At 37.2% G+C, this 19,056-nt stretch overlaps 1 protein-coding gene across 12 annotated transcripts in view; it reads right to left on the reverse strand.

Annotated features, from left to right (window-relative positions):
• Znf133 (zinc finger protein 133) overlaps window positions 1-19,056 on the reverse strand; it is a 60,054-nt gene that overhangs the window by 21,254 nt on the left and 19,744 nt on the right. For 6 of the 12 annotated variants that reach the window (XM_074074256.1, XM_074074261.1, XM_074074263.1 and 3 more), the window contains one exon: window positions 11,326-17,796. The exons of 2 other annotated variants lie outside the window; for them this stretch is intronic. In XM_074074256.1, the coding sequence (XP_073930357.1) occupies window positions 16,049-17,796 (1,748 nt within the window). In that variant the 3' untranslated portion in view covers window positions 11,326-16,048. Of the gene's footprint in view, window positions 1-11,324; window positions 17,797-19,056 lie in introns of those variants that run through there. 4 more of the 12 variants (XM_074074258.1, XM_074074259.1, XM_074074265.1 and 1 more) reach the window with 2 other exon arrangements.

Raw genomic sequence — 19,056 nt, forward strand, 5'->3', positions numbered from 1 at the left:
AGGGTTTCACACTTCCCTTCTCTTCTTCCTTCTGAAGGTATGACAACTATTAATTTTTTTATTCTCTAGTTTGGCCTTTTCTAGAATGTCATAGTGCTCGAATCAATATGTAGCCTTTTCAGACTGGCTTCTTTTATGTAGCAATATGTGTTTTAAGACTAAAACCTTGGGCTAGAGTTGTGGCTCAAAGGTAGAGTGCCTGCTTAGCAAGTGTAAGGCCCTGAGTTCAAAGTTCAGTAATGATGAAAAAAAAATTTTTTTAAAGACTAAAACTTCTTTCTAATGCATAAGTTTTCTAGTTTGATCATATTTTGGAAAGAATCTATCATTTGCAAATAATGACAGTTGTTTTATTATAATTTCAGAATAATTAAATGCTTTATTTCTTTGTACTAGTGGTTTACGTGGAACCATAACAGGATTCCTTTGGCTGGATTTTTATCATTTCATTATTTCTTCCACCATTTTACCATTAAATAAAAAGTTTGTTCTAGGATTTGTGTTCATTTAATTAATCAAATTAAATGTCTTCCCTTCCTATACTTCTAATTTTGGGGTATCAGGAGTGGAATTATTTCCTAAGGAATAATTTTGGAGCATCCATTAAAATCAGCATATTTTAATTTTTACACTAATAGATGGAAATTAGATATTCTTGTTGTTTTTAACAAAAGAAATGCTTTGGGAACTTTCCACCTTTTCCTCCATTCTAGACCCGGTGACTAAACTTTTATCACATGTACTTTCCTTTGTCCTTATCACCAAGTTCATCCCATGGTTAAAATGTCTCAGCATTTTATTTTGTCCCTCCCTCCCTCCTTTCCTCTTCCTTTAATTTTGTTCTCCTTCCTTCACAGTTCCATATGGACTCCTCAAACTAGCTTTGTAGCCGCTATAATTGACTTGACCATTATGAACAATTTAATTCTCTTTTCCCTAAAGTCCAAGAAAATCGGTCTCTGTGTGGACTCATCAATAGCTGATATTTCTTCTAGTTTTTCCTCAATTCTTTATTTCCTTTTCATAAGTCCTTGATTTTTACCTCAAGTTCCACTCCACTTAATGAAAACCTTTTTGGCCGCACCTCTGCTTTGTGAAATCATCTCCCTTGTTCTACCAGCAGCTCTGAGAGATTGGGCTCTACAGTGAGACAATTGCTGTGACTGTCTTGTAGTGTTCCATAACAGTGGCATTGTTATTCTCTGTAATATTGAATGTAGCATGAGAATAGGGATAAGAACACAACATTTTGGTTTTCCCAAGAAAACCTCTTCCAAATTTTTCATTACAAAACCAGGCATTCATTCTGGCTGGCTACCCAGCAGGAAGACTAAACCTGCTCCTGAGATAGATGTGTTCACATTTCTGATTCTATAGATATTCAAAAACAGATGCTGAGAGGTCTTAATCTCAACCAGCAGTGAGCCAGCCAAAAAGCAAAGGCTAAGGGCTGGCAAGTGGCTCAGGCAGAAAGTAAAGGCTCTGGTTTTCTCGAACCATTTTGCCTTACCCACTTGAATTGTTACTAAGTGTGACAAAGAATTTGTTTCTGAAAACTTAGAGAAACAATTGAATTGCTGTTGTTGTCATGTTAGAATTTACCAAATGTGCATTCTGTGTCATGAACACATGAATTTAAGGATGAATCAGATGTGAGATTGAAGCAGGTTATTAGAAAGCAAGCCACAGTACACACTCAAAGAATTTGAGTGTAGGCATGAAAGAGACAAATTTATTTAAAAAAAAATATTATATGTAATGTTTATATGCTTTGGGGGGTACACTCATGGGATTCTGATCTTTATATTGGTTTTCTCTGTGATGACCATCTAGCTAATCTGTTACTTATTTTGACTATGCTTATAAATTCTTCTCTGAGGTTTCGGTTGAGTCTTTCTGATGGCTCCTTTACTTGTGCTTGGTGACCTCAAACAGTGAAAAAGTCAAACTAGAGGGGACACAATCATTTATTGTCACTCTCCAGGAACATAATGTTTTTAGTGACATTTTGACATGTTTTTTTCTGAGATCCAGTATGTGGGTTTATGGTCCTCTGTGCTGTCAGTTTGTGAATGATTTATTTTAATATTTTGTTTTTCTGTTTTCCCTTCCTTGCCCTTTCCATTTTCCTATCTCAATTTTATATTGATAATTTTAGTTTTCAGATATTTTTGTGGCACCAGACAGTAAATACATGAGAATAGATTATTTTTGTCATTCTTTTCTTTTACCATTTATAGAATTTAGACAACTACATTTTTGTCATTGTATCTTTTTTTAGTTACAATTCATATATTATAAAATAATAGGAAACAAGAAATCGGATAAATTGAACACTGAAACTGTCATAAACCTTCATTTCCATGAAAGTGAGCCGTGTGTGTGTGTACATACATGTATAGGATGTCAGGCAAGACTTTTTTTAGGATTAACAGTACAAGGGGATTTCATGTGAAAAGTCCACATATGCATACAGTGTATTTTGAGCATGTATACCCCTTTATTATATTTCTTTACCCCCATCCTTTTGAAAACAGCATTTGATGGGTTTCTTTATGCTATTTCCATTCATGTATAAGTAACATGCTTTGATTTTCTTCATCCGTCATTACACTCTCTATTTCCCCTCCACTTCATGTTGAGCCCCAACCCCCACCATGTCCCTTTTGTACTCAAGTCCCATTATTATTATAAACAGATTCTTCATATGAGTGAAAACATGTAATATTTGGCTTTTTAAGCTTGACTTATTTCACTCAGTATGATGTTTTACAGTTCCTGCAAATGGCATAATTTCAATCTTCCTTATGACTGAATAATATTCTGTTGTGTGCATATACCATATTTCCTTTATCTGTTTATTAGTTGTTGAGCACTTAGGCTGATTCCACTGCCTGGCTATTGTGAATAATGCTGAGATAAACATGGGTGTGCAGGTATCCCTCTTGTGTGTTGATTTATACTCTTTCAAATATATGCCCAAGAGTGGTATAACAGAGTCACAAGGTAGGTCTATTTTCAGCTTTTCAATGAATCTCCATACTGATTTCTGTAGTAGCTGAATTAATTTATATTTTGTTCTTTTCTTTTACCATTTATAGAATTTAAACAACTACATTTTTGTTATTGTTATCTTTTTTTTGTTACAATTCATATATTATAAAATAATAGGAAATAAGAAATTGGAGAAATAGAACATTGAAACTTTCATAAAGCTTCATTTCCATTTAAGTGAGCAGTGTGTGTGTGTGTGTGTGTGTGTGTGTGAGTGTACATACATGTATAGGATGTCAGGCAAGACTTTTTTTAGGATTAACAATACAAGGGGATTTCACATAAAAAGTCCACATATGCATACAGTGTATTTTGAGCAAGTTCACCCTTTATTATATTCCTTGCCTATCCCTATATCTTCAAGAGGTTTTCCTGTAGTAGTTTCAAAGTTTCAGATCTTACATTAAGATCTTTGACACATTTTGAATTGATTTTTGTACAGGGTGAGAAACAGGGGTTTAGTTTCAGTCTTTTACAGGTAGATAACCACTTTTTCCCAGCACCATTTGTTGAAGAAGCTATCTTTTGTCCAACATATGTTTTGGGCTCCTTAGTCAAAAATCAAATGGCTTTGCTGTGTGGATTTACTTCTGGATCTTTATTCTGTTCCATTGGTTTCCGTGTCTGTTTTGTGTCAATATCATATTGGTTTTGCTCTGTAGTACAATTTGAAGTCAGGTATTGTGATACCTCCAGCTCTTTTTTGCTCAAGATTGCATTAGCTATTCCTGGTCTTTTGTCTCCACATGAATTTTAGGATTGATTTTTCTATATCTGTGAAGAATGATATTGGAGTTTTGATGGGGATTGCATTGAATCTGTAGATTGCTTTCAAGACTGCCATTTTCACAACATTGATTCTGCCAGTCCATGAGCATAGGAGATCTGCTGTTGTCTTCTTTGATTTTTCTTCAGGATTTTATAGTTTTCATTGTAGAGGTCTTTCACCTCCTTAATTAAATTTACTTGTAGGTATTTTTTGAGACTATTGTGAATGGAATTGTTTTCCTAATTTCTTTCTCAGCCTATTAACTGATGATATATAGAAAAGCAACTGCTTTTTGTATGCTAATTTTTTATACTGCTACTTTGCTGAAGGTGTTAATTAGATCTAAGAGGTTTTTTTAAGGGAGTTTTTAGGGTCTTTTAAGTATCTGATCATGTTATCTGCAAATAGGGATACTTTGACTTCTTCCTTTCCTATTTGAATCCCTTTTATTTCTTTCTCTTGCCTTATTGCTCTGGCTAGGAATTCCAGTACTATAATGAATAAGAATGTAGAGTGAGCTCCCTTGTCTCATTCCTGGTATTAGAGGAAATGACTTCCGTTTTTTCCTGTTTAGTATGATATAGATTTGTCATATAGTCTCTATTATGTTGAGATATGTTCCTTCTATTCCTTGTTTCTTCAGAGCTTTTATTATAAAAGGCTGTTGAGTTTTGTCAAAGACTTTTTTTGTATGTGTTCAGATGGTCATGTGATTTTTGCCCTTGATACTGTTTACGTGCTGTATTACATTTATTATTCGCTTACATTGAATCATCCTTACCTCCCTAGAATGAAGCCAACTTGATCATGGTACATGTTCTTTTTAATGTGTTGTCCAATTTTGTTTGCAACTATTTTACTGAGAATTTTTGCATTTATGTTCCTCAAAGAAATTGGTTTATACTTTTCTTTTTTGTTGTGTCACCTTCAAGTTTTGGTATCAGGTTAATACTGGCTTCATAGGATGAGTTTGGTAATATTCTTTCCCTTTCTATTTCATGAAATAGTTCTTTAAAGGGCTGGTGGAATTCAGCAGCATCCATCTGGTCCTTGGCTTTTCTTTGTCGGGAGACTTTTTTTCTAGGACTGGAATTTGAACTCAGGGCTTCAGGTCTGCAAAGCAGGCACTCTACCACTTGAGTCACACCTCCAGCCCAGGAGAGACTCTTTATTGCTGCTTCAGTCTTATTGTTTGTCTTCTTAAGTGGTTTATATCCTCTTGGTTAATTCTGGTAGGTCATGTGCATCTAGAAATGTATCCATTTTTTATAGATTTTCTAGTTTATTGGAATATAAGTTTTCAAAGTATTTCTTAATGATCCCTCTAGATTTCATTGGTTTTAGTTCTAATATCCACTTTTTTTAATCTCTAATTTTACTGATTTGGGTCTCCTTCCTTCTTTGTGTTAGTTTGGCTAAGGTTTATCAATCTTATCTTTTTAAAGAACCAACTTTTTGTTTCATTGATGCCTTGCATTGTTTTTAGTCTTCATTTAATTAATTTCTGCCCTAGTCTTTATTATTACTTTCCACCTACTGATTTGGGATTTGATTTCTTCTTGCCTTTCTATAAGCTTGAGATGCATCATTAGGTTATTTGAGATCTCTCTTTTTTGATGTGAGTGCTTATAGCTATACACTTTCCTCTTAGCACTGCCTTTGCTGTATCCCAAAGATTCTGTTAAGTTGTATTTTCATTTTCATTATATTCTAGGAACTTTTGGATTTCCCCCTTTACTTGTTCAATAACCCACTAGTCATTCATCAATGTATTGTTCAGTCTCTACGTGTTTGAACATTTTCTGTAGTTTCTTTTGCTGTTCATTTGTATTTTTATTCCATTGTAGTCTGCCAGAACACAGGGGGTTATTTTGATTTCCTTGTATTTGTTAAGACTTTCTTTATGTCCTAAAATATTATGTATTTTGGAGAAAAGTCTGTGGGATGCTTAGAAGAATGTTTATTGTATAGCTGCTGGATAAAATATTCTGTAGATGTCTGTTAAATCCATTTGTTTTACAGTGTTGATTAACTGTGAGGTTTCTTTGTTGATTTTGTGTGTGTGTGTGTGACCTATTTACCAGTGAAAGGTGGGGTATTGAAGTCTTCTGCTATTATTGTGTTTGGGTCTATCAGTGCTTGTAAGTCAAGAAGCATTTATTTAATGCTTTAAGCAGGTCCATCAACATTTGATGCATAATGTTAACAATTGTTACTTTTTTTTTTTTGGCAGCACTGGGGTTTGAACTCAGTGCCTCACACTTGCTAGGCAGGTGCTGTACCACTTGAGACAGGTCTTGCAGCCCTTGTTAACTCCTCTTGTTGGACAGTGCCTTTTATAATATGTAGTGACCTTCCTCATCTCTTCTAATTTTAAAGTCTGTTCTATTAGATATGAGTATAAACATTCTTGTCTGCTTTTAGGGTCCATTTGCCTGAAAATGTTTTTTCCATCCTTTCACCCTAAGCTTGTGTTTATCTTTGACAGTGAGATGCATCTCTTATAGGCAACAAATGATCAGGCTTTGCTTTTTAATCAAATTTGCCATTCTATGTCTTTTGATTGGAGAGTGAATATATATGGGAAATAATTTCTAGCATTTCTAATGTAAACTCAAGATTCAGATTCCTTTTTCTGACTAAATCAAGCTCTTTGTTGTTAACAAGGTTATTTCTGAGTTGCAAAGATTATCTTCCCTCTCTGTGGTTTTATAATTCCTTTATTCCCCCCACCAATCTTATCTGTCAAAATCAGACAGAATGCCTGAAACATTTTTTCTTGAATTTGTAGTGGAAATCTTAGCAACAAAGCATTTTCTAATTTCCTTTTGATTTCTTTTTATCCAGTAATTGTTTATGAATATGTTATTTCCATCTATTTGTGGAATTTCCAGTTTTCCTTCTGTTATTGAGTTCCACTTTTATTTCATTGTGGCCAGAAAGACAGTTTGTATTAAATCTTTTTATACTTATTGAGAATTATTTTGTGGTCTAACATTTCTTGGAGGATATTCCATTTGTATTTGAAAAGCATGTGCATTCTGCTGTTAGGTGGAGTGTTCTATATATGTCTGTTTAGTTGGTTTATAGTAATGCTCAAGTCCTCTATTTCCTTGATCTTTCTAGCTGCTCTACAGATAATTATTACCTACTACTTAGATTATTAGTATTATAGCTAATAACAGATCTGCTTATTGCTCAGCAATTCATTACTGAAAGTGAAACTTTGAAATCTTCAATTTCTATTTCTCCCTTCAATTCTGTCCATTTTTATAGGGAAGGCCTATTAGTGCTGTGCCCTCTCAGATCATGGCTGTCTGAGAATGTATTCGTTTCTCTTTTAGTTTTACCAAATATAAAATTCTTGCTGGTAGACTAAGGCAGGAAGATCATGAATTCAAGACCAGCCTGTACTATATTGCAAGACCCTGTCTCTGATGAAAAAATTTTTTTCGGGCTGAGGATGTAGCTTAAGTGGTAGAGTATCTGCCAAGCAAGTGGGAGGCCCTGAGTTGAAACTCCAGCGCTACCAAAAATTTTTTTTCAATGAATTTTTAAAAGGACTTGGGGTGTAGCTCTGTTGTAGAACACTTGCCTAGCATGTGCAAGACCCTAGATTCAATCCCCAGTACTGTAATTACACACACACACACACACACACACACACACACACACACACACACACTTTCTTTCAGTACCTCAAATATATTGTTTTATTGTCTTCTCACCATCCATAATGTCTGAGGAGAAACTGTGAATGTTACTTAGGATTTCTTATTTGGATGAGTAATTTCTCTCTTGCTGCTTTTAAGAGTTTCTTGATGACTTTTGACAATTTGACTATCATGCCTCTTGGTGTGGAATTATTTGCATTTATCCAACTTGGTGTTCACTTAACTTCTTGGATGTGTAGATTCATGTTTTCATCAATTTGGGAAGTTTCTAGCCTGGCCCAAAAGACCAAAAATCATATGTTCTCCCTCATATGCGGACATTAGATCAAGGGCAAACACAACAAGGGGACTGGACTTTGATCACATGATAAAAGCGAGAGCACACAAGGGAGATATGAGGATAGGTAAGACACCTAAAAAACTAGATAGCATTTTTTGCCCTCAAGGCAGAGAAACTAAAGCAGATACTTTAAAGCAACAGAGGCCAATAGGAGAAGGGGACCAGGAACTAGAGAAAAGTTTAGCTCGAGAAGAATTAACTTAGAAGATAACACACATGTACAAGAAATCAATGCAAGTCAACTCCCTGTATAGCTATCCTTATCTCAACTAGGAAAAACCCTTGGTCCTTCCTATTATTGCTTATACTCTCTCTACAACAAAATAAGAGATAAGCAGAATAGTTTCTGCTGGGTAGCGAGGGGTAAGGGGGGGTAAGGGAGGAGGGGGGTAAGGGATGGGAAGGAGGGAAGGGGGGAGAAATGACCCAAACACTGTATGCATATATGAATAAAATAAAAATTTTTTAAAAATTGGGGAACTTTCCAGCCATTACTTCTTCAAACATTTTTTTCTGCTCATTTATATGTCTCCTAGGACTCCCATTATGTGGATGTGCATATGTTTGATGGTGTCCCATAGTTCTCTGAGACTGTTCATTTTTTAAAAAGCAGCTTCATTGAAATATCATTGACACATAAAAACTATATATATTTAACTTGATGTTTTGATAATATGTGTACATTGTGAAATGATCACAACCAAGCCAATGAGCACATCTATTACCTTGACCTAGTTACCATCATGTGTGTATATGTTTATAGTGAGATTTAACATATATCTTTTCAGCAAACTCCAAGCACAGTTCAGTATTTTAATTATCATCACCATACTCCAGAAATTATTTTTGTTCATTTTTCTTCATTCTTATTTCTGCTTCTTATACTAGATTATTTCAATTGACCTACCTTCAATTTTGCTGATTCTTTCTTCTGCCTATTGAACTCCTTCAGTTACTTTTTCATTTCAGTTATTGTACTTTTCTGCTCCAGAATGTCTATTAGAGTGCTTCTATATATTTATCAATATTCTCTATTTGGTGAACCATCACTCTGGTTTCCTTCAGTTTTATTGTCCATTATTTCATTTTAGCTTTTTGACTAATGACAGTTGACTTAAAAGTTTTTGTCTAATAAGTCCAATATCTGGGCTTCCTTGGGGACAGTTCTATACAGTTCTTTTTTTTAGGAATGGGTAATAATTTCTTATTTCTTTGTATGCCTTGTAACTTTTTGTTGAATACTGAACATTTTGAATAGTATAATCTGGAAATCAGATCCCTGCCTCCTCTCAGGTTTGTTCTTGCTGTCTGTTATGGGTTGTTGCTTTTCTAAACCATTTTTGTAGAGGTTTGGAGAGTGTGGTGGCATAATTTACCTGCTAACCATTCGTCATCCCCAGCTCAGCAGTACTGTTGAGAGAAGCCCACTCTGTGTAGCCACTGAAGTTTTTGTTCTGTTAGTGTAGTGGTCAGCTAATGATTTTACAGAGATTTCCTTAAACACCTGAAGCCCAAAGGACAAAATACTTTCCCAATGTTTGAAAGTTGGTCCTGCATGGGACACTCCTTCAATGCTAACCTAGGCTGTTTAAAGCTGTGCCTTCACCGTCATTCCTCCTTGTATGAAAAGCCAGCCAAGGGTGAAAGATTAGGGTCCTTTGATCTTCTCTGAGCATATGTCCAGTTCTGGACATACACCTGGCCTTCTAGATTTTCTGGTATAGGCAGAAGCTTTCCAAAGTCGTCATTTCTCCAAGTATCTCCTTTCCTAATTTCTTCTTTTCTAGGCTTTCCTGGCTATCCATTGCTGTCTGACCGTCATATCCCTTGTCTCTGGTGGCCAAGGCTAACCTTTAAATGCTTTCAACACCATCTGAGAAGCTGCTTCTCCCTTAGGGAAACTGAGATAGATAAAATAAAGGCAAGCTCTTGAGCCAATCCCTGAGGAAGCCCGAACAGGTCAAAACACATACCCATGATTTCTCGGGAATAAGGACCATATTCCTCCCTCTGTACCAGCAACCTGAACCAGGAATGTGGGCTTCTCTAACAGCTGCTGCTGAGCTGCGGATGGAAGATGGTAAGCAAGTAAGTTATAACACCATCACACATTCCCAACCTCAGCAGCATTCCCTGGGGGTGATGATTGCTTTTAAATAGATTCCAGACTTCTGAAAAATTTTGACAGCTTTTGCAAGATGATTCATTACTTTTTGTGAGACAGAGTTTTAGTGTTCCCTAATCTGCCATTTTTGGTGATATCACTCCATTCACCAGACTGAACATAGTAAGGTGTTTCATCGTGACATTTACATATATGCATAAAATATACTTTGATTATATTCACCTACTCGATTACTTTCTTATCCCCCATCCTCTCTTTCCCTTTTCCTTTCCCCTTCCACCTCCCTAGTAGTACCCCCTTTACTTTCATTAACCTTAGTTTTTTGTTTTTCCCCTAGCTTCCACAAATGAGAGAAAACATGAGATACTTGTCTTTGTGGGACTGCCTTATTTCACTTAACTTGATGATTTTTCAGTTCCTAGATGGCCAAGTTTTATCCTGTTTACAGCAATTGGAATTGTGTCATTTCCTTAAAAACAAAAATCATGAAAATAATTAGAGGCTCAGAACTGGAGACAATTTAGGGTAATTATTACTATGCTAAGTCCTTTCTTGAATTAGGAGTTCAATATTGTCAAAGAAATGTAAGAATACAAGACACAACAGTTTCTAGAAAATAAAAGAAACTCTAACCTCAAAGAACAAATTTTAAGTGTAAATAGTGTATAAAGGACTTTTGTTCAGCTTTGCACATATTCAGAGATACTAATTTTCTTAGTAAATCCATTTTTACATGAGAACCACATATCTTGGGATATATGGTATGGTTTTTTGTGTGTAGTTTTTAAATGGTGAAATACTATCCTAATTTAAAGTTATTTGCTAAACCAGGATTAGAAGTTATTGAACAGCAAAAGTAGTAGAAACCTGTGGCGTATAAAAATTTGAAATTAAAAAATCATATTTCCTGGCTATTCTGGAAGAATATTCTGGTATAGAATTTATAACCAAAATAACTTAGTCTGAACTAATTTGAATGAATAATCATGTTAGAAACATGTCAGAAGGCTATTCTGGATAAAAGTTACCTTAGGACTTATGTAAAAAAAAAACTCTACAGTTTGAATGAATACTGATAAAAACTGCATAGAATGCATTTCTGTGCAAATTGAGGAAAAATTGTCATGAAATCAGTTCCCTACCCCAAGATTTAGAAAATTTGGATAGTTTTTTCCACATCATTTTGGAGAGACAATGTGACATTCAATTATGTCTAAAATTGAATTTCTGTAAAGTTTGGCTGAAAAATTATCTCTCTGAATCATTTTGGAAGAAAAAATTTGTTTTGGACTCATACCCCAAACCTAAACTTCACTCTTTGGAACAAAAAGCTAGCACAGAGATGATGTGCAAAAAAAAAAAAAAAAAAAAGAAAGCACTTTGTTCTGAGTTGGGATTGTTTAAAAAAATGTCTCTGAGAGCTATTTTGAAAAATAAGACACAGGACTTATATCTGTCTTATAATATTAGTGAATTTTATTTTATTTCATTTATTTTTAATTTCTGCTTTTTATTATCCTTTTATGGTATTGAGATTTGAACTCAGAGTCTCACGCTTGCTAGGCAGATGCTCTACCACTTGAGCCACTCTGCCAGCCCTAATGTTAGTAAATTTTAATAAAAATATTTTCCCAACAATTGCAAGGAACAATTTGGCACAGGGTTTACTCCCCAAAATAATAATTTAAGGAATTTTGGATGAAATATCTCATTTTTAGGTTACTCTGGAAGAAAATTCTGGCGAAGAAATTGTCCAAAAACTTCCTATTTGAGCTAATTTGATTGAAAAAATCACATTTCCTGGCCAATTAGAAGAAAACCTCTTGCATAACATGCACAATTTTTAAAAATGCTATGACTTGAGTGAATCTGGATGAGACATCAGTTTCAGCATATGACAGAAGAAAGATCTGATGATGTACCTAGTTCCCACAAGCCCCAGATTTCAGCAAATTTAAACTGAAAATATCACACTTCCAGAGGTCTGGGGGAAAAAAACATCTGGCATGTGACCTTTCCTCTCAAGCCCCCACTATTTACATATTTGTAAATTTGGTTTTAAGTTATGTTTAACACTTGGGGAAAAATTTGACCCCAAAATGAATAAATTTGTATGAAAAGTAGATTGCTAGGCAATTCTGTAAAACAATGTGGCATAGAAATTATGACCACATTCTAAAAACTGGAGCAAATTTAGATGAAAAAAATCACACTCTTGGGTCATTTAAGAAAAATATGGCTTAAGAATTATTTCGTAGCTGGTGGAGTAGCTCAAATGGTAGAGTGCCTGAAATCATGAGGCCCTGAGTTCAAACCCCATTGTTGCCAAAAAAAAAAAAAAAAAAAAGGAAAACCTCTTGAATCCAGGTTTGGGTAGTCCAAATTTATAAACTGGAACACACACATACATACACAAAATACCTCAAAAATTCTTTCCGAAAGCCCGTAAGACTTAGTGAATTTGGATGAAAAATCTTAGTGGTGTCTGGCAGTAATTTGAATTCAAGGCTTCATGCTTGCTAGGAAGGCACTTTACCACTTGAGCCACCCCACCAGCGCCGAAAAGTCTTTTTTTTTTTTATCTTTTATTTATATAAAAAATCTTATTTTAAAACCACTTTGGAGGAATACATCCAGAAATTACTATCATGAAAATGTGGAAGAATAAAATCCCTTTCTGGGCCATTTTAGAAGTGTGTAGGTTTAGCTGTAAAAACAAACTTTTTGAGTGGTATTTTGATGAAAATTTTCATTTCCTAGTCTATTTTGGAAGAAAATTCTGTTCAACTTTTTTTTAAATCCACTGGTTTCTTGACCAGTATAATTTTATAGTAAGTTTGGGAAATTGAGACGTGTATGTCTTCCAACTTTGTCCTAAAAGTACATTCTTCTGTTGTTCATTTTTAAAAACTTAGCAACCGGGCGTTGGTGCCTCACGCCTGTAATCCTAGCAACTCGGGAGAAAGAGATCAGGAGGATCGCGGTTTGAAGCCAGGGTGAATAGTTCATGAGACCATATCTCAAAAACATCCATCACAAAAAAAGGGCTGGTGGAGTGGCTCAAGGTGTAAGTCCTTGAGCCCCAGTACCAGCCCCCCCACAAAAAAACTTAGCACTTTGGACAGTGTTTTGACTCTTTCGTCTCACGTTTCTGCCCACTGATTAATCTTGGAGACCCTCTCACGTTAAGTATACAGTGATGTTTCACCATGTTTGTTATGATAGTGTATTGTTCTGTTCACGCATGACTCTTATCAGTTCCTCTACTGAGCTTTTTTTCTTTGCTAAAATTAGAATTAACTCACTATTGCATTGAAGAATTTACACAGATCATTTTGTACATGAGCATGTGTAGTTATTGGATAAACTACATTGAGATTTGGGCTGGGGAACATGAATTTTTAATTTTTGTAGGTATTACCAAGTTGTATACCATAGACTTGTGTCAACTTATATTCTTAAGACTAGTGTGTCAGTGTGCCTGTTTTCAGACTACAACAGTGTGATTTCAAATTTTGTAGTTTTTCTGACAGGTACAAATGATATCTGTATGGTTTTCCTTTGTATCTTTACTGATGTTAAGGATATTTTCAAATGAGAAAAGACTTCCCATACTTGGTCTGCCCTTATATTTTGAATATTTTCTGCTGTGATATTGATTTTTCAGACTTCATTTCTAGAGATATAATGTACATGTGACTTTTCTCTCAGATTGCCTTTTGCTTTGGCTTGAAGGTTTATTTTGCCTTGCAGAGTTTATTTTCATTATGATTTTGGGATTCTAAGTCATAGTTAGAAAAGTCAGTCCTAGGTTATAAAGGCTTTCCAATTATCTATCGCTATGTAACAGACAATCCTACAATTTAGGGCTTAAAACAATGTAATTATCATCACCCCTTCACTGTTGAAACATTCATTTTGGCTCTTAATGCTCAATTATGTTGTATTTCAGAGAAGCATGTAACTCCCATTCTAAAAGTAACTTAGAAGGTTGACTGTCTTGTCCCATCTTCCATTCTGGAAACTGAGTCTACATTATCATCACCCCTCACTGTTGTATATGTTGACTCGGCTCAGCTGAATGGTTCTCCCTTAAGGTCTCTCACATGATTGTAGATGTCAGCTAGGTTTCAGTCATCTGAACACCTGACAAGACACCTATGTGGCTTGTTCACATGACTAGAGTTGGTGTTCCATAAGACTTGAAGTTTTCATGATACAGCAACAAAATTCAAAAGTAGATGTAAGGTTTCTTAGGAACTAGCCTCAGAAGTCCCACAATATCATCTCTGCTATACTTTTGATCAAGTAAGTTACTAATGCTGGTCCAGATTTATGGGGTGGGCAACAAGATTCCACCTCATGATATACATGGAAGGAAGGGAATGCCATCTTGGACTGTCTCCATAGCCCACCTCTTAAAACCAAACTTCATGTCCATTCTAGGTGAAATAGATATTCATCCCTCCTCCTAAGACCCTTTAGGGTATTGGCTCCAAGTCCAGGATCTTGTTCTTTAAATCAGGACAAGGTACGGATGATGCTTTATCTGAAGACCTGCTAACTAAATTTGCATTTCTAATATTCAGTGTTGATTTGGGGATAGAACAGCCTCAGTAAGTGTCACTATTTTAAAACAGAGAGAGAAGGGATAGTAGGCAAACAGCAGACACTGGCTCATAAAAAGTCAGCAATTCAAGTGGGCTCATGCTCACAGTTCCTTGTTTAGTAGCTAGTGGTCCTTGAGGTCTCTCTTCACTCCTCACTTCTCCATGGCTTGTGTCTGAGCTATTTTTTCTTTTCCATGAGAAATGGCCTGTTTGCCTGCCTCCCTGGTCAGAGAAAAGAAGGGGCTTTTCTGTTCTTTTTGGACCAAGCTCGCATTTCCATTACAAATGGCATGGGTTTCCTATGCTTATGAAAGTTCATTGTATTAGATAAAACCCATCCACAAAGATCTTCAAGACAAGCTCTGATTTGGTTGAGTGCCAAAGTGCCATGGAATGATAACCTGAACATTCACAGAAACCATTTTGCATAATCTTGGAGTTACATACCTAAAGTTTCAAAGACTTTTTATTAAAAAAGGGTTTTATAGCTGTACCCTTGAGATGATCTTTACTTTGAAGGCCATTTACTTTGAGCAAAAACACTTTGGATTTGAACACAACTGAGGGAGGTATGCCTAAGAATCTTTAAATATGGTAAAAATATCTTTAGCCCTGCAACTGGAGAAATGTCAAGGTTAGGTAGCTAAGGGGACTTAGACCAGTGGGTGGCTGGTGTGGGAACTGGGTCTTGGTTTAATCATGATTAAAAGTCCTAAACTCTGGCATTTCAGGCTGATTTAGGAGTGTGGCTTCAAACCTTATTACTATTATTAGAGGCTAGGGAAGACAATGAATAAAAACTGTCATAGTTTTGGAGTGTTGATGAATATTATCTATGCTCTTGGTGGTCTGATATAGATGTAACTGAGACCCAATGATCTGAGACTAAAGAAACTGCTGGTCATAAGCTGAAAGACCAGGCCCTGGGGAAGGAAAAGCTGGGGACAATGTATTGGTAAGATGGCCCCAAGATGGACCAAGGACCAAAGCCTGAGGAAAGCAATAAAGGTAGATAGAGGATGATTCAGAAAAAGCAACAATCTATGTTTGTGAGCTAAGAGAAAAGCAAGAAAGGGGGCTGTCGTAGAAGCCAAGGGAAGAGGGTAGCTGCAGATGAAATTAGAGGAAGCCCCATTTTCTGACATTCCTTCCTCTCACCTAAAATCTCTGTATACAGTTCCTAGATTCTCTCCCCACACAAAAGATCAGACTTTCCAATGAACAATACGTGACCCAAGATATCTTTATCACTCCTTATTTCCTATAATATGGGTGAATGAGGTACATGGTCAAGGTTCCAGATTTGTAAAGAAGCAAAGTTTATTATAATAAAAGGCCACAAAACATGGAGAAAATGTATTGGGGGAAAAGTAAACAAAGTCAATGTCCTATGATCACTTACGGAATGCACTTTTCTATTCCATTTCATGGAAGTGTAAAAATTTTGACTACTAGTCCTCTCTACCATCTTTATTTTCAAAGAGAATACAAAGAGTCAGAAGACTTCCCCAAGTAGGCCTCGGGATCAGAGTGGAGTGGTGGTTTGTGGTGGATACACTTTATCTTCCTGTGTCTGTTAAGGTGAACCCTCTGCTTAAAACCTTGCCCACAAGTCTTACACAAGTAAAGCTTCTCCCCTTTGTGTGCCAAAAGATGTAAGGTAAGATGTGACTTCTGGATAAAGTCTTGGCCACATTCTCTGCATACACAAGGCTTCTCTTCTGAGTGCCCCCGCTTGTGTGTGATTAAAGCTGACTTACTGCTGAAGCCCAGTCCACAAAGCCTGCACACATACGGCTTCTCTCGTGAGTGTTTCCTCTTGTGCCTAATAAGCCCAGCCTGGTGGCTGAAGCCTCGCCCACACTCCCGGCATACATATGGCTTTTCCCCTGAGTGTGTCCTCTGGTGTGCAACGAGGTTTGACTTCTGACTGAAGCCTCGCCCACACTCCTCGCACACCATGGGCTTTTCCCCTGAATGTGTCCTCTGGTGTCTGATGAGATTTGATTGCTGACTGAAGCCCCGACCACAATCCTTACACACGATAGGTTTCTCCCCTGAGTGAATGTTCTGGTGTCTGTTGAGGTGTGACTTCAGACTAAAGCCTCGCCCACACACCCCACACACATACGGCTTCTCTCCAGTGTGTGTCCTCCTATGAGAGATGAGGGTTGAATTCTGGCTAAAGCTGTGACCACAAACTCCACAAACATAAGGCTTCTCCTTTGAGTGGGTCCTCTGATGGTTGACAAGGGTCGTCCTCTGCCTGAAGCACCGCCCACACTCCTTGCAGGCATAAGGCTTCTCCCCAGAGTGTGTTCGCTGGTGGGAGATGAGGTTTGACCTGTCGCTGAAGCCAAGTCCACAATCACTGCACACAATGGTCTTCTCCTCTAAGTGCGTCCTCTGGTGTCTAACAACGGCCGACTTCTGACTAAAGCCTTTGCCACACTCCCGGCAAACATAAGGCTTCTCCCCTGAATGTGTCCTCTGGTGTATGATGAGGTTTGACTTCTGACTAAAGCCTCGTCCACACTCACTGCACATGTAAGGCTTCTCGCCTGAGTGTGTCCTCTCATGAATGATGAGTGTTGACTTCCGGTTAAAACCTCGCCCACACTCCCTGCACACAATGGGTTTCTCCCCTGAGTGTGCCTTCTGGTGTCTGGTAAGACTTTTCTTTAGACTGAAGCCCTTCTCACACACCCCGCACACGTAAGGCTTCTCCCCTGAGTGTATCCTCTGGTGACTAAGCAAGTTTGTCATCTTGCTGAAGCCCAGCCCACACTCTCCACAGTTGACTGTTCCAAATCCTAAGACTTTTATCTTCTCCAGCAATTTGTCTGTTTCCTCAGGGTTCTCTGTTTGAACTGGTCTGGCCTCCATTCCTACCCCTTTGATGTCATTCTGAGAGCTGACTGGCTGCCTTTGGGGTGGCCCGGAGAAGGTTCCCAGAGTCCTTTTCTTTGTCTTTCCAAATGAAGGCCCAGTGTCTTCCCTCTGTGGAACTTGTGCTTTATCTCTCCAGGAGCATCCATCAGAGGCCTGCTGCTGCTTCTCCTGGAGCCCTGCGGAAGGATCCCCTGCCTCAACATGACTTTTTGCACACAAGCAAGTGAAGATCCAGGGAGGATGATTACACAGCACATGTTGCAATGGGAATTTCTGACTGGAGAAATCAGGAGGGCAGAAAGGACCAGGGTGGAGTTCTGGCTTTGGTTCTGCTACAGAGAGAAAGGTTTGAGTGAGAATGTAGTCGTTGGTGGAGCAGCTCAAGCAATTCTGCCTAATTTGATGGTGAGACTTCATCCTGTTTTTCATAATACTTAAAATCAAGTTCCACCTGACCAAGACTTGCTTTCCAGGATATCACTACACCTTACACCTCCGATTTCAATCCAGATAACCCACTATAGATGTGACCCTATAAAAGCATCACAGGCAGTTTAGAGTGTGTAATTAGGGCCAACATGCAACCATTACAATTACAACTACAACCTTCTAACTCACAACCACACACTAATACAAACCATGTCCAAAAGTAGTTTTGTTTTTTTTTTTTAACTGAGAGTGATCTAACCATAGGACCCATATGAGACAAAGGGAGAGACTTTAGATAGCACTCACTTGGGCTCGATGGAGGACCCCTAGTATAGGAAGCAGTGTAAGAATGATTAAAGAGAAAGTGTGTGAAGCACCTGAACTGGAGTTCTCCCCCGCACTCCCCCAGAGACAAATATGTATCAGAAGACTACTCTGTGCCAGAAGGCCGTAGGACTTCAGCAGTAGTGAACACAAATACAGCTGAGGTCCCCAGTGACTTAAAATATGTTCCCTCCTGGTACCACCTGTCAATCTCTAAGCCTTGTTCATTTCCATAATTAGTGTAAATAAAAATTTCTGTGGAATCTGTTGACACTTTGATCTTGGACTTCTAGTCTCTAGAATTATGAGAAAATAAATTTCTGTTAAGCTACCCAGTGTGTGGTATTTTGTTTTGGCTGCTACTGATTTACTTCCTTTGCCCTGACCTCCTCCTTTCCTATGCCTATAGTAAAGCATCTATTTATCTGCTTCATAGTTAACCCCTAAATAAGCCCATGAAACTTTCTAGTTTTATTATAAGAAATATGAAACAAAGTCTCTATCAAAAGACAATACCACTTGCCTTCGCATAAAATGCAATACTAACTACAAGCTGCTGCCTCAAAGCCAAACACCCACATCATATTTTTATTTGTAAATAAAAAAATATACACAAGAAATGAAGGTGCTAAGATTAACAAAAAATACAAAGGAAGTTAAAGAAAAGAGTATCACATGAAACAGATAAAATTGTCATGAAACTTTATATACCAAATAGTATACTAAAGTGAAACAAAAAGGCAAAAACTTAGAGATACTGGGCAGGGGCATGGCTCAAGTGGTAGAACCTTGTCTAGCAAGGGTTAGGCCCTAAGTTTAAAACCCCAGGAGGAAAAAAA

This window comes from Castor canadensis, chromosome 5 (genome assembly GCF_047511655.1).
Source record: "Castor canadensis chromosome 5, mCasCan1.hap1v2, whole genome shotgun sequence".
NCBI lineage: Eukaryota > Metazoa > Chordata > Mammalia > Rodentia > Castoridae > Castor > Castor canadensis.